This window comes from Neofelis nebulosa, chromosome 8 (assembly GCF_028018385.1).
Source record: "Neofelis nebulosa isolate mNeoNeb1 chromosome 8, mNeoNeb1.pri, whole genome shotgun sequence".
In the NCBI taxonomy this organism is placed as follows: domain Eukaryota; kingdom Metazoa; phylum Chordata; class Mammalia; order Carnivora; family Felidae; genus Neofelis; species Neofelis nebulosa.
In genome coordinates, this window is record NC_080789.1 from 115,214,528 (window position 1) to 115,227,565 (window position 13,038).

Genomic DNA, 13,038 nt, shown 5'->3' on the forward strand with positions numbered 1-13,038 from the left:
GGGGGCAGGCAGGACCCTGGGTCCAGGCTCCACCAGCAAGAAAGCCCACGCTCTTCCACGAAGGGGCTGGGGCAGCTTCAGTGTTCACCACCACAATGATTTTTGGAAGAGAGGACACACAAATGTCTCCATTTCGAATACAATATAAATGTGTGTAGGGTCCTACCTTCTAAGCAAACACCTGTAAATGTGTGAACTTGCAAAGCTGCAGTTTTCATGGCTTTGTAATATAACGTGTAAAGATGAAAACTGTCAGGTCTGAAAGATGACTACATCTAATGTTAAACGGAAAGTGGAGAGAAATACCAAAAAATTCTTTAGAATCTCTACATTTCCACTAAGATGATGTGGAAGGACTTCCTCAAGGGCCTGATTACTGGATGCTCAGAGTCCCTTCTTTCCCCCCCCCCCCCCCCGGAGGTGCCTTTTCTTGAGTTGAATGAAAACAAGTGGTCACCAGGGCACAGTTGTGCCGTGAAAAGCAGTTAGTCCCTGTGAAGGAGTAACCCTGTGACAGCCCCAGAGCCCCGGCCCTTCTCTCTCATCCTCTGACCTAATACACAACAGTGGAATTGCAAAGAACCCCTTCTTTCTTCCTTATAAAGAAGAAAATAAGGGGCACCTGGGTGGCTCAGTCAGCATCCCACTTCGGCTCAGGTCATGATCTCATGGTTTGTGAGTTCATGCCCCACCCGGGGTTCTCTGCCATCAGCACAGAGCCTGCTTCTGCTCCTCTGTCCCCTCCCCCCTCTCTCTGCTCTCTGCCCTTCCCCTGACAGTTCTCTCTCTCTCTCTCTCTCTCTCTCTCTCTCTGTGTCAATTTAAGAAAAGAAGAAGGAGAAAAGAAATGGGGAGGAGAGAAGTTAGTACTTTGGTTTCCCGAAAGACTAAACATAGCAATCTTTGTCTCGCACAGAAGGAGTTCTGTTGCGCATGGTGTGAAGCTGACAGGTGCGGATGTGCAGTTTTTAAAACAAAAAATGAAAAAGGCATCCAGCAAGCAAATGCTTGAAGTCTCAAACACAAGTAAAACGGCTCTGGCTCCGGGCTAAAAACTCTCCAGAGAATCAGGATATAATTTATGGCCAGACAGTTCATCTGATTTCTTCACCTGTAGTTTTGAAACATACCTGGTATTCACATTTATTAGAGCAGCTGGTTGGACCAGGAAGGTGATGAAATGGCAGAGGAATGGCTGAAGGGAGCCTTCCCCCTCACAACACTTGCAAGATCTTACTTAATCCAAGTACCCATCTAGAGCTGGTCAGACCACATTCTGAACAAAACGTATATTGAAAAGCACATTTAATGGGCACCTGAGGCATATGTTTTCAAATGACCTAACTGTTATTTTTGGATTTTTACTCGATTCGTATAAAATTATACTGCTAATAGATGTAATACATAAAACCAGAGCTCGATCTGCAAAGGTGACTCTATGTCCTGAGCCCACAGCGCGGTCTCTTAAAACCCAGCTTACGTTTGTAATTTCTTGATTCATGTGATTCCAATGAAGCTACAAAGTAGGAGAAGGTTTGCAGGGAAACATGCCAGCCCTCTCCTTGGTTTCCTAGTACACGATTAGTTTCTGGTCGGTCCTTACAGACTTTCTTTAGGCAAGAAAATACGAGCAAATGCTTCCCTGTGCGTTTTGTGCACAAACACAGAGCACCCTAAGCGATGTTCCTTGGGGATCTGTCCCTACAGGTGCACAGACGACATCTTCCCACGTTGCCCTCATCTTGTCACAGCTGCGCAGTATTCTATCATTTACCCACCCAGCCCCCTGTTGATGGGCATCGAAGTCTGCTATTTGACACAAAGCTACACTGCATAACCTCTGATGTAAGCAAACTGCCCCACACAGACATGGTGCCATTTTCATTCCCATCAGCAATGGTTCTTGGTTCCCCAGCTCATAACTGACTTCTAGATGTTCGCCCTACTGAGGCTTGCTGGTCACGGTACATTTTTATTTCTTTTACTCTGAATGCAATTGAGCACCTTTTCACCTGATTTACACCCATTTAAATGTCCTTTCTCCCATTTTGTGTGTTGTCAGTTTCGATGCTTTGCCAATTTTCCTCCAGTGCTTTTTTTTGTTTGTTTTGATTTGGTTTGGTTTGGTGTGTGTGTGTGTGTGCGTGCGTGTGTGTTTAGGATTTCTGGAAGTTTACATATTAATTTGTTAATCACATATCTGTGATAGGAGCTGCAGGTAGTTTTCCTAGTTTTTCTTTTCTCTTTGGTGGTTCGCACCCCCCAACCCCGCCCACCCCCCCACTGTGGGAAAGTGGTGGAGTTTTTTAAATACGGTTAATTTTTATCAATCTTTTATTTCATGGCTTCTGCACTGTAAAGCATTAGGGAACGTCTGCCAAACCTACAGCTATGAAGAAATTTTTCCTGTTTCATTCTAGTACTTGTTTTAGTTTGAAAAAATTTAAACCTACATAGAGACAGTGCTACGACGAGCATGAGGTACGCCTTTCTACTTTTTTTTCAAATTCTTCTTGAATTATTTAGGAGTGTTTTACAGATTTCTACACCTAGGTTTCAGATACTTCAGGTTAAATTATTCCTTGATATTTTATCCATTTTATTGCCTTCATAGACATGGTCTTTCCTTCCTCTGAGGTCTTCCAGCGGGATGTCTGGAGGTACAGCTTTTAACAGTGTCAAGTTCTTGTTCTCTGACTCAAAAGATGCTCAGAGGCCCAGGTTCACCTGGGCTGTGACCCAGGCCACATCCCTGAAGCAGAGCTGGTAGCAAGCCAAATCAGGCCACAGCCTTCCTGAACTACTCCAGTCCCATTCATGGGCAAGGCTCAAGGAGATGGGAACCTGGAATAAGCAGAGAAAGGACAAAGCCACGGGACCTGTCTCCAGGTTTTCTGTCGAGCTTTTATAGCAACAAATAATTTGCTCTGTGATTAACTGTATTGCAAGACAGGCATCTACTGACAACTTGTTTGCATCTCTACAGAAGGTCACAAAAGGCCCTCGGTGATCACTCAGGCTACCTACAGACGTGCAGCTGGGCAGGACTGGTTCTCTACTGGGAGAGACGCCTCGAGATAGCTGAGGAGAGGACTGGCGTTATCTCTCCAGCAGAATCCTCTCTCACTAAAGGCACCGTGCTGCACCTGCTTTCCTTCCTGCACATCCAAGCAACCCCTCGGGCTGGGCGATCCTGCCCACGCCACCCTGACCCCTTCCCTTCTCTTCCTGCTGCGGTCAGTGTGCTTCAAGACTTGTACAATCCCAGCCTCCTCACTACCTCAGTAGTCCATCCTTCGGCGGCCCAAAGTCCCAAGGTTTCCTGTGGCCAAGAAACACACACCCCTTTTCTCGTCATTCAAGGCTGTCCGTTGACCGAACAATGTCCATTCATGGTACCTTCACCTGCCCTTCCCTCTTGCCCGCCAACCTCCATCATTCCACTTGTCAAATTCCTACCCATCGTCTACATCTGTGAAGTCTCCGTGGACTCCCTCCCGGGCCTCCACTCCTGTGCCTTGTGATACAAACTGTGTCCCATCAAACTGTGACTGTGTGTGTGCACAGCACCTCTGAGCTTCAGGGCTGCCCGAGGCTCTCCAGTACCCAAAGCACTGCTTGCTTACACATTTCCGAGTTACGTTGGTGTGCTTGCCATGCACCTCAGATCTACCTCCTTCAGCTCTTGCAACATGTAACATCTTGCTTTCTTTTTGCCTTTCTGGATAAGAGTGAGTAATACTTAACGATAATACCCACAAGGTGCCTGAGAGGAAGGTTGCCTTCTCCTTCCTCAGTTCAGTGTCTACACCGATGACAATCTCTACAATTCAACAGCCTTACCCAAATCCCTCTCAATGTAATTCGTGCTTTACTTTCGTTTGGTAGGAAGAAAGCTCGTTCACTACCTTGAGAACACCGCTCCTTCGCATTTTTTTTTTAAGGTCTAAAAGCACTCAAAAGCCCCTCTCTTTAAAAGATTTAACTGTTTCAGGGGCGCCTGGGTGGCTCAGCCGGTTAAGCGTCCGACTCCTGGTTTTGGCTCAGGTCCCGATCTCTCGGTTCGTGGGTTCGAGCCCCTCGTCGGGCTCTGTGCTGATGTCGTGGAACCTGCGTCAGACTCTTTCTCTCCCTCTCTGCACCTCCCCCGACTCATGCTGTCTCTCTCTCTCTCTCTCTCTCTCAAAATAAATAAATAAACTTAAAAAAATAAAAACATAAAAAAAATAAAAGATGCAACTGTTTCAAGTGTACGGGCTGTGCGGACACAGCTCTGACTCACCTCAGGGCCGGCGGCAGGGGAGAACCGCCCGTGTCAAGTGTTACTCATCCCCAAATGCTCCCAAGCCAGGACAGGATGTGATAAGAGTCTCTTTTTAGCTCTGGCAGGCATGTCCCTATGACATATGATGGTTCAAATGCCACCCCTTGTTTCAGATAAAAATTACTCGACACTTTATAACATCCTGGGATATTCTGGAGGGGAATGGGGAACAAACTAATGTCAAAGGCAGAGCAGTTCTTGAACTCAAGAGGTACCAAAACAGGCCGGGTTGACTACCGTTAGATGTGGCTACAAAGCAGACCGGTCCCCAGCTCTGCAGTATGCTGCAGGCGAGGGACAGAAGTACCTTGGAAGTAAAGCGACGGCTTGTAGAGCTGCTGATCTCAACCAGTCAGAACTCAGAGTGAATCCTTCAAGGTGACGGGAGCCAGCTGTTTCCCTGGGACCCCACCACTTGGGGCAGCCTCGAAGTTCAAGATTAGATCTGGATATTGTAAGGAAAGGGGCCATGCCAGCAACAAGGGGGAAGAACCTCTCATTCCAGACATTCAGCTCCAGGAGACAGCAAACGGCATAGTGGGAGGGGTGAGGCTGTGGAACAGTGTGAAATCTGTCAGCAAACTGTTGCCTCGGTTTTTTTATAGAAATATTCTATCTGCCCGAGGGGACGGCCCAGAGGTTGGCGGGACTCACTTACTCAGCTACCTCAGAAACTACCAACCCTCAGCCCTTCTTCCCATTATGCGTCAGAAGAGAATCTGTTTGGACTCGGGTGCCATGTGTGTGCCAGCAGGGTGCTGAGGTCATTTGAGCAAAGGTCCTGGGAATCTGGAGAAACGCAGGCAGTTAAAGTGACCACAGGCTCTTAACGGCCAACAGAAATTTAATCCCCTCGTTCTAGTTATTCTCAGGGAAAACTGTTCAGAGTGTCCTGTTGTCCTTCTATCCCCCTTCTTGCTTCTCATGTGTTAGAGATGACATCAGGCGGCAGGATGACTGAGCATTCTTTTTACATCATGCGTGACGCAGCAATGGCATTGGAAGTGATCTCCACTCTGAGCCCGGCTGAATTATAGGTGAATCGCTTACAAACGGACACGTGATCTCCCTACCTTGAGAACGCAGGGTTTGGGAGCAGCGCTGTCTTCCCCACGTGCTCTGCCCATATACACTGCAGTTGAGCAAACAATTTATATTTCAAAGAAACAGCTCAGCTATGGAGCTTTGGATCTGGTAAAAATAAGAGGATGTCGGGGGGCGCCTGGGTGGCTCAGTCGGTTGAGCGTCCGACTTCGGCTCAGGTCATGATCTCACAGCTCAAGAGTTTGAGCCCCAAGTCGGGTTCTGTGCTGTCGGCTCAGAGCCTGGAGCCTGCTTCGGATTCTGTGTCTCCCTCTCTCTCTCTGCCTCCCCCCTCACACCCTGTCTCTCAAAAATAAAACAAACGTTAAAAAAATTTAAAAGACACAAAACACTTAGCAAAGGAAAATTCGATTTTCAAAATATCCTTAGATCCTTGCAAGTATGCTTTTCCTAGTCACTTATGTCCTGACCGTACAGCTAATTAGAACAACGTCCATGAAGCCCCACTGCAGGTGGGTCCATTCACATGCCACATGGATGGGTAGGCATTGGACCAAGATGCTACAGAGGGAGGGACAGGGGGCCAATGCCAGTGACACCCACCATGCTATCAGAATCACTGGGTGTGGGGGGTGGGGATTATAGTCTCTACCCCCCAGGTCTGGGATGGGGTCCAACGAGAGCTTTATCAAGCAATTCTACTGATCATTCAATCTTAGAAAACAATCACCTTGATGAATTGTGATCTATTTCAAACTGATGATATGATTCTAGCTGAAATATATTTCAATTAACCCAGAATTTCCTCTAGATGAATAAATATGCAGATATTCATCTATAATTTGATATTTGAACCAAAATAATATTTTTTTTTTTTTAAGAAAACCACCTAAGGGTACTAAAATCCAGGTAATTTTCCAGGTAAGTTTCTAAAATTTAAGGTACTAAATTTAAGGTACCAAATCTAAGGTACTAAAATCCAGGTAAGTTTCCAAAACCTACCCAACTCCACCAAAGCAGGAAAGTTTTCCCTTCCCCTTGTGGGATGTGTAAGATTTATGATGAAGGCTTTCTTGGTGTGAAATCTAGGTGAAATCTGATGTATTGAGTTCCACATTCTCAGGAAACTGGCTTTGGAATGATCACTCAGGCATTGGGAATAGCCTTTATCATTATTACTAAGATAATATTTTTAAAAATTTTAAGTTTATTTATTTATTTTGAGAGAAAGAGAGCAAGCAAGAATGAGTGGGTGAGGGGCAGAGAGAGAGGGAGAGAGAATCCCAAGCAGGCCCCACACTGTCAGTATCGAGCCCAATGCAGGGCTCAAACTCATGGACCATGAGATCAGGACCTAAGCTGAAACTGAGAGCTGGACACTTAACCAACTGGGCCGCCCAGGCATCCCTATCATTTCTAACATTTTATTTGAAAAATTTTTAATTAAATGATACGAAACCATTTCGATAGATTCCAAAGAAATCACTAGCTCAAATCATCCACTTTGAACACCAAAGTTACAGAAAAGCACTGCAATAAAATTTTAGTTAAAAAAAATCCTTCCAGCTTAAGGCTAAAATCGAAACCTAGACATCATCTTAGCCCCAAAGAAGGTTAATAATAACAATCTCCAAATAAATACTGCCATCCAGCAAAAGCTGCTTTCAATGTTTTACGTGTATCAGCTCATTTGATCCTCGAAACAAATCTTTGTGGCCATGTACTATTGTCAGTACCATTTTACAGATGAGGAAACTGAGACAGAACCTGAGTTCCCTGCCCATGCTAATGGAACTAAATGTGTTGGAATGGGTACCCGTTGAGTCCAGCTCCAGGGGCCACAGAGAGAGCCTAAAGTCAGGTATCAGGTTTGAACTTTCAAGTAAGTAAATCACATTAGCAAACGTTTTAAGGCAAAAGACAGCATCTATTTAAGAAACAGAGCGATTTTTAAATTGCCATTATTAAAATGATCCTACCACAACGATCCTATCTCATTTGCTTCACATTTAAAATTAAACAATTTTCTAGACATTTGCCACCTTGTTTTTCAACCTTTTAAAACATCCCAATTCCCTCAGTTACTTAAAAAAAAACTCGCCGGTGTATTATTTAGCATATTGTCCCCATCAGCGCAAAGCAAATTCAACAAAGGACTGGAATAATGACAGATTTTATTTCAATTTTATTGGCAGGAACTTCTGTGTCTAATTGCTCATTTTGTTAAGAGCTAAAAACTAGTTGCTCCTCACTTATTACCTACAATATGAAAACGAAACTGTTTAAAACAAAACATTTAATTACTCTCCTTCGGGAGAAGGCTTGAATGAATCACAAGTGTTACAAGGCACATTTTCACTAAGGAGCGTGGCAGATGAGGACATCGAATGGGCTTTCAGCTCTTTATGCTTTTGGCTGATTCCCGTGTGGGTCTGTGTGGGCCCGTGCATGTGCATAGGTGTGTTTGTTCCATTCATTAACTTCTTCGTTGTACAACTATTTATGGAACACTTGTTATGTACCAATTATTGGGACAATAATGGTTAGAAGTCCTAAATATCAGACATACCAGTATAAATATCGGTACAAAAACATTTTCTAAATCCCGTTTAGAAATGCCTAAAAAAAAGGGGCGCCTGGGTGGCGCAGTCGGTTAAGCGTCCGACTTCAGCCAGGTCACGATCTCGCGGTCCGTGAGTTCGAGCCCCGTGTCAGGCTCTGGGCTGATGGCTCGGAGCCTGGAGCCTGTTTCCGATTCTGTGTCTCCCTCTCTCTCTGCCCCTCCCCCGTTCATGCTCTGTCTCTCTCTGTCCCAAAAATAAAAAAAAAAAAAAAAAGAAATGCCTAAAAATGTTTGCCACTTTGAGATACCCAATTTCAGAGTAATTATGACTTCACCACCCTAACTTCCTCCCGTTAATTTCAGCAACTTTAAACCGAAGTTGATTCTTTTCCTACAGAATCAGTACTCACATAATACCCTGTCTAAACAATATACTTCTAAAGAAGACCAAGTTCAGTTTTTAAATACTTACCAACTCAAGGTTTTTCAACATATAACTAGGTGACTTAATGAAACCATCACTATTTGGGGAAATTGTATTTCTAGCTTTAGGATAAAAACATGTAAACCTGTTCTGTAACACTAGGGTTCGGGCAATTAGGATATATATATATATATATATATATGCAAGTTGTTCCAAAATCAAATGCAATCTATAATAAAATGATATATACAAGACAGACTCTGATAAATAAAACCTCACACTGAAAATCTGTTAATTTGACACTAGGATTTACTGTACTGCACCCATATTTTCTAAGTAAAGTGCACAGAGCATCACGTATTTGTCTTAACAACAACAGGTTTCATTTGAAATTTCAAATAATACATTAATTCTTTTGCCCAATCCTAATATGAGACTACAGAGTGCAGCCAGAGTGCACTCAAAGCTGTTCTGCCCAGGCCCAGGTCCACCCAGAGCCAGTATTGGGTGGCTCTAGAATATTCTCGTGTGCCTGAGTGTTCCACAGGTAGGGCTCTGTGTGTGTGTGTGTGTGTGTGTGTGTGTGTGTGTGTGTGTGTGTGTGTATGAGTGTGCATGTTGTTCTTCATGCTGCTATCTGGTTACTTAAATCTAAGTCAACTAGAAAACCAGCAAATTCATATTGAAAAATCCTGTCCACTTAACCAAAAAGCTCCCTAAAGTATGTTCAAGGAAACCACTTTTGGAGAGAGTTCTTGGAGGGATCCTCCTAGGTGATTACGACATGAGGTTCCCGTGTGCGCCCCAAGGTGTACAGTCTACTTATTGTTTCTGTGTGGCTCTCCTTGGACAAAGGGGTTAGATTTAGACAACAGATGCCTCCTTGAGTATTTCACAGTGTGGCCGAGATGCTGAGGTTTTTAAATCCTAAAACACAATGTCATGGGCCATTCTAGTAACTGCTAATCATGTGACACAATAATTGTGAATGCACTACGAGGGGATAAGACCGCTCCTGAGTGTCTCATGCACGCAGACGGCAAAGGGTGTTCTCACAGAGGCTGGTGAATCCCATCCTCTTTGGGGTAGGAGAACGTTACATAAATCTGATTTTACACAAAGCTCTAGAATCATCCCACACCCCAACAGCCGCACACAGTTCAGATTAAGAATCAAGACCTCTTAGGGGCGCCTGGGTGGCTCAGGGGGTTGAGTGTCCAACTTTGGCTCAGGTCATGATCTCACAGTTCGTGAGTTAGAGCCCCGCGTCGGGCTCTGTGCTGACAGCTAGGAGCCTGGAAACTGCTTCGGATTCTGTGTCTCCCTCTCTGTCTGCCCCTCCCCACTCATGCTCTGTCTCTCTGTCTTAAAAATAAATAAAACATTACAAAAAAGATTAAAAAAAAAAAAAGAATCAAGACCTCCACACACGATTCTTAGGGAGGGGAAGATTTATGGTAGAGTTTGTCAAATTCAAGTTTTACTTCATGTCCATAATGCTGTGGAACAGAAAACACTGTTTTGTTTTGTTTTGTTTTTCTGGCTGCAACAGGCTGTTTGCAGCTCCTTCACAAAACAAGACCCCGCTGTAGAGATGAGGCGTGGCCTCTGGGGCCTCGGGCAGAATTTTTCTGGATTTGTGGCTGCACAAAGCACACGTCAAAGCGCGGTCAGACTTCCTCAGCTCTGCTCCTCACACGGACCCACAACGCCTGGCACAGTCTAGAGCCTCTCGACCACTGACAAGACCCAGATGCCTTCCTTCTACTCACGTGTAACTGTCCAGATACAGTGGTCATGGCGGATCAGGGAGAACGACCGGGTCTGCCTCTCACCCTCTGCTGCCCTTTCTCTCACAGGGCACAGTTGGGGCCTTTCGGCAGACAACTCAATGCAGAGCACTGGTGTGGCCTCCAAGCGTCTGAAGACTCCAGAAGCACATGGCGGAGTGTCAACTTGGACAAGACAAGTGTCAACTTGGGATCCAGGTGGCTTTGCCATCACCTAAGTAGCCCAGAATGACAACAACCAAGTACCCCAGTGGAAAGATAAAGTGAGGAGGTCATGGCCTCCAGAATCTAAACAGAAATGTTAAGATTAACGATCTTCTTTGATCCCGATCCCCTCAGAGGACTGAAAGAAGACGCGAAGCCCCAAAACATGTTTTCCCCAGTCATCCAATGTTTAACTTCTTGTCTAAACTTCAGTTGCTCAAGAATATATATTTAAGGAGATTTTCAGTACCAGAGAAGAAACGTGTTCAGATGGATAGTGAGTCATAGTCAAAGCCTGTGTGAGAAAAACAAGGGATTCTGTGTAATTGGTCGGGCTGTCAAACTTTAAGGACCCTTCTGCCAAAATGATTTTGGTCAGTGAAAACTAAAACTAACCAGACGTATGACAAATGTTTACAACCAGGGTCAAGAGTGTTTACGCGCCAGCAGTCAGCTTTTAAAGCACAAGAGCTTTGACCAAAGATGAACTGAATGCAGCCAGCGCTTAATGCTCCTGGGAAGAGTCGAGAACTCACAGCCACCGCTGGCAAAGTCCACAGATGCACAGGACCTGTGAAGTATGGCTGAGCTGGGGGTCATCTCCTTGTGGGGCGAGATCTATTTTTAAAGGCCAGCACATACACACACACACTATGATATGGTTTCCCCTAGAAAGCCAGAACGGCCGAATAATTACCACATTTCTAATTTTACATTTGAGTTAACAACACCAGAGCAGCAGCAGAGACTTGGTTGTCATTTTTGTGCCACTAAAATTAAACTGCAGCATCCAGTACTCACTTTCTCCTTATCGCTAGTGCCACACGACATATTGAAAGATGCCAAGTAGGAACAAAGAAGAAAGAAAAATATAAGCACATATTTTTTGGCTGTCATTCGGACATATCCGCACGGAGGCATATAATATGCATGCGAACAGAGATAACGTGAAGGAAAGATGACCAATTTGCTCTACCAAGAAACGAGTCTCTTTCCACAAAATATAATGAGGCCTACAAATCAGACTCCATGTTTCAGAAAACAATAATTTTTAAGAGATCATCTATAGTATTAATCGTACTACAAAAGGGTCACAACTGTGTAAAGGGAGATTTCATGTCTGTATAAACATACACACACACACACACACGTATTTTAAAAACTGCACACATTAAAATCAGTAAAACTTACAGATATCCATGGCCATGTTGCTTATGTCTTGACTTAGCTGAAGATAAAAGAGAAGTAGCAAGAGAAAAGAAAATACGAGAATAGAGAAGAAAAATAGGAAGTGAAAAGATGAAAAGAGGACAGGAACGGAAGAGGAAGGAAAGAAAGAAGAAAGGGAAGAAAGGAAAGGAAAGTGAAGGAAAGGAAAAAGAAAGAAGAGGGGCACAGACAAGAGGAGGAAACGGATGTGGCTGACTCACCTTATATTGTCCCTAAATACCCACCCACCCCTCTGACAAACCAAAGAAGGTCAGGTGGTAACGAGGAGCCCCAACTCGATCGGTTATTTTAAAAACATCTATTCAGCTCAACAGCTGAGCTGAATAGTTTTTGATATATGGTCATCTAATCTAATTAACCACATCGATTCATCCGCACTCAATGCAAGGGTTCCACAGGGGCAACGAGGCACTGTCCCTGCCTCTTACTTGGTGTATTTAGTAATGGACCGCTACATTCTTTTCAGATACAAGTCAGTCCTGTTGCACCTGTAGGGTGAAACATCACTCTGGTCTATTTTGATTTCAGGTGGGAAGCGGTGGAGTGGAGCATAATCGGACCTGCTTGCATTACTCCATGCATGAGGACACCAGGACTTTCTCCGAGCTTGCTCAGACCAGCCAATGGCTGTGGGAGCCGAAAGGTGGCCGGAGGAGACTTTCCCAGGGAAGGCAGTAAGCTCCCTGAGGCGGGGAGGCGGGGAGGCGGGGAGGCAGGGAGGCTGGGAGGGTTGGTGAGGAGAGGCATTCCCACACTGAGGGGAATGGGCGTGCGAGAGCAGATGGTGTGGGTGAATGCCTCGTCGCTCGGCGACTTGTGCCGGCTGGTGGGGTCCCCTCTGTTCTTCCCACCAGGCTGCCCGACTCTGCCTTCTCCACTCTCGGAGGCTCACCAGCCACAGGCATCTGGGGAACACGCAGAATCCTTAGCACGGCCGGCACTCAGAAATAACTAGGATGGATGGATGAGGGGTATCCTGCAGGCTTGGTAAGTAGAGCCGTCCCATGAGCTGCCATCACAGAAAAGTCTCCTCACCACCCACACCACGGCCCTGGTTCCCAGAGGACAGCTTGAGTTCGCACCCACAGGTATAAAAAAAGGTAAAAGCGAAAACAAGCAAAAAAATTCACGTAAAGTCACTTCTCACAAAACCCCATCACTTTCAGCCAAAACACAAATGTAGGAAAAAACAACAAAGCCACAATAAAGCCTAGGTTGACATGCCGGCAACCTATCTGAGGACACCCCTCCAAACGACTTTGCCACTGCATTGGCGGCCCTCCCATCCACACCGACCATCAGGCAGGTGCTGCCCGGCGGACTGAAGGACCCAACTCTAAGGCTGTTATTGGACTGTAAAGCCACACAATTCAAAACGTGGAAGTGAACACCGAATGTGTCCAGGGCCACAAAGAACCTACAGAACCATACGGTGTGTGCACCCGCTTACCCTGGGGGT

At 45.2% G+C, this 13,038-nt stretch overlaps 1 protein-coding gene across 8 annotated transcripts in view; it reads right to left on the reverse strand.

Annotated features, from left to right (window-relative positions):
* The window catches only part of SVIL (supervillin), a 231,308-nt gene that overhangs the window by 126,311 nt on the left and 91,959 nt on the right, over window positions 1-13,038 (reverse strand). The window contains exon 1 of one of the 8 annotated variants that reach the window (XM_058681557.1): window positions 11,541-11,749. The exons of the other annotated variants lie outside the window; for them this stretch is intronic. Within the exon in view, the coding sequence (XP_058537540.1) occupies window positions 11,541-11,556 (16 nt within the window). The 5' untranslated portion in view covers window positions 11,557-11,749. Of the gene's footprint in view, window positions 1-11,540; window positions 11,750-13,038 lie in introns of those variants that run through there. 8 annotated transcript variants of the gene reach the window in all.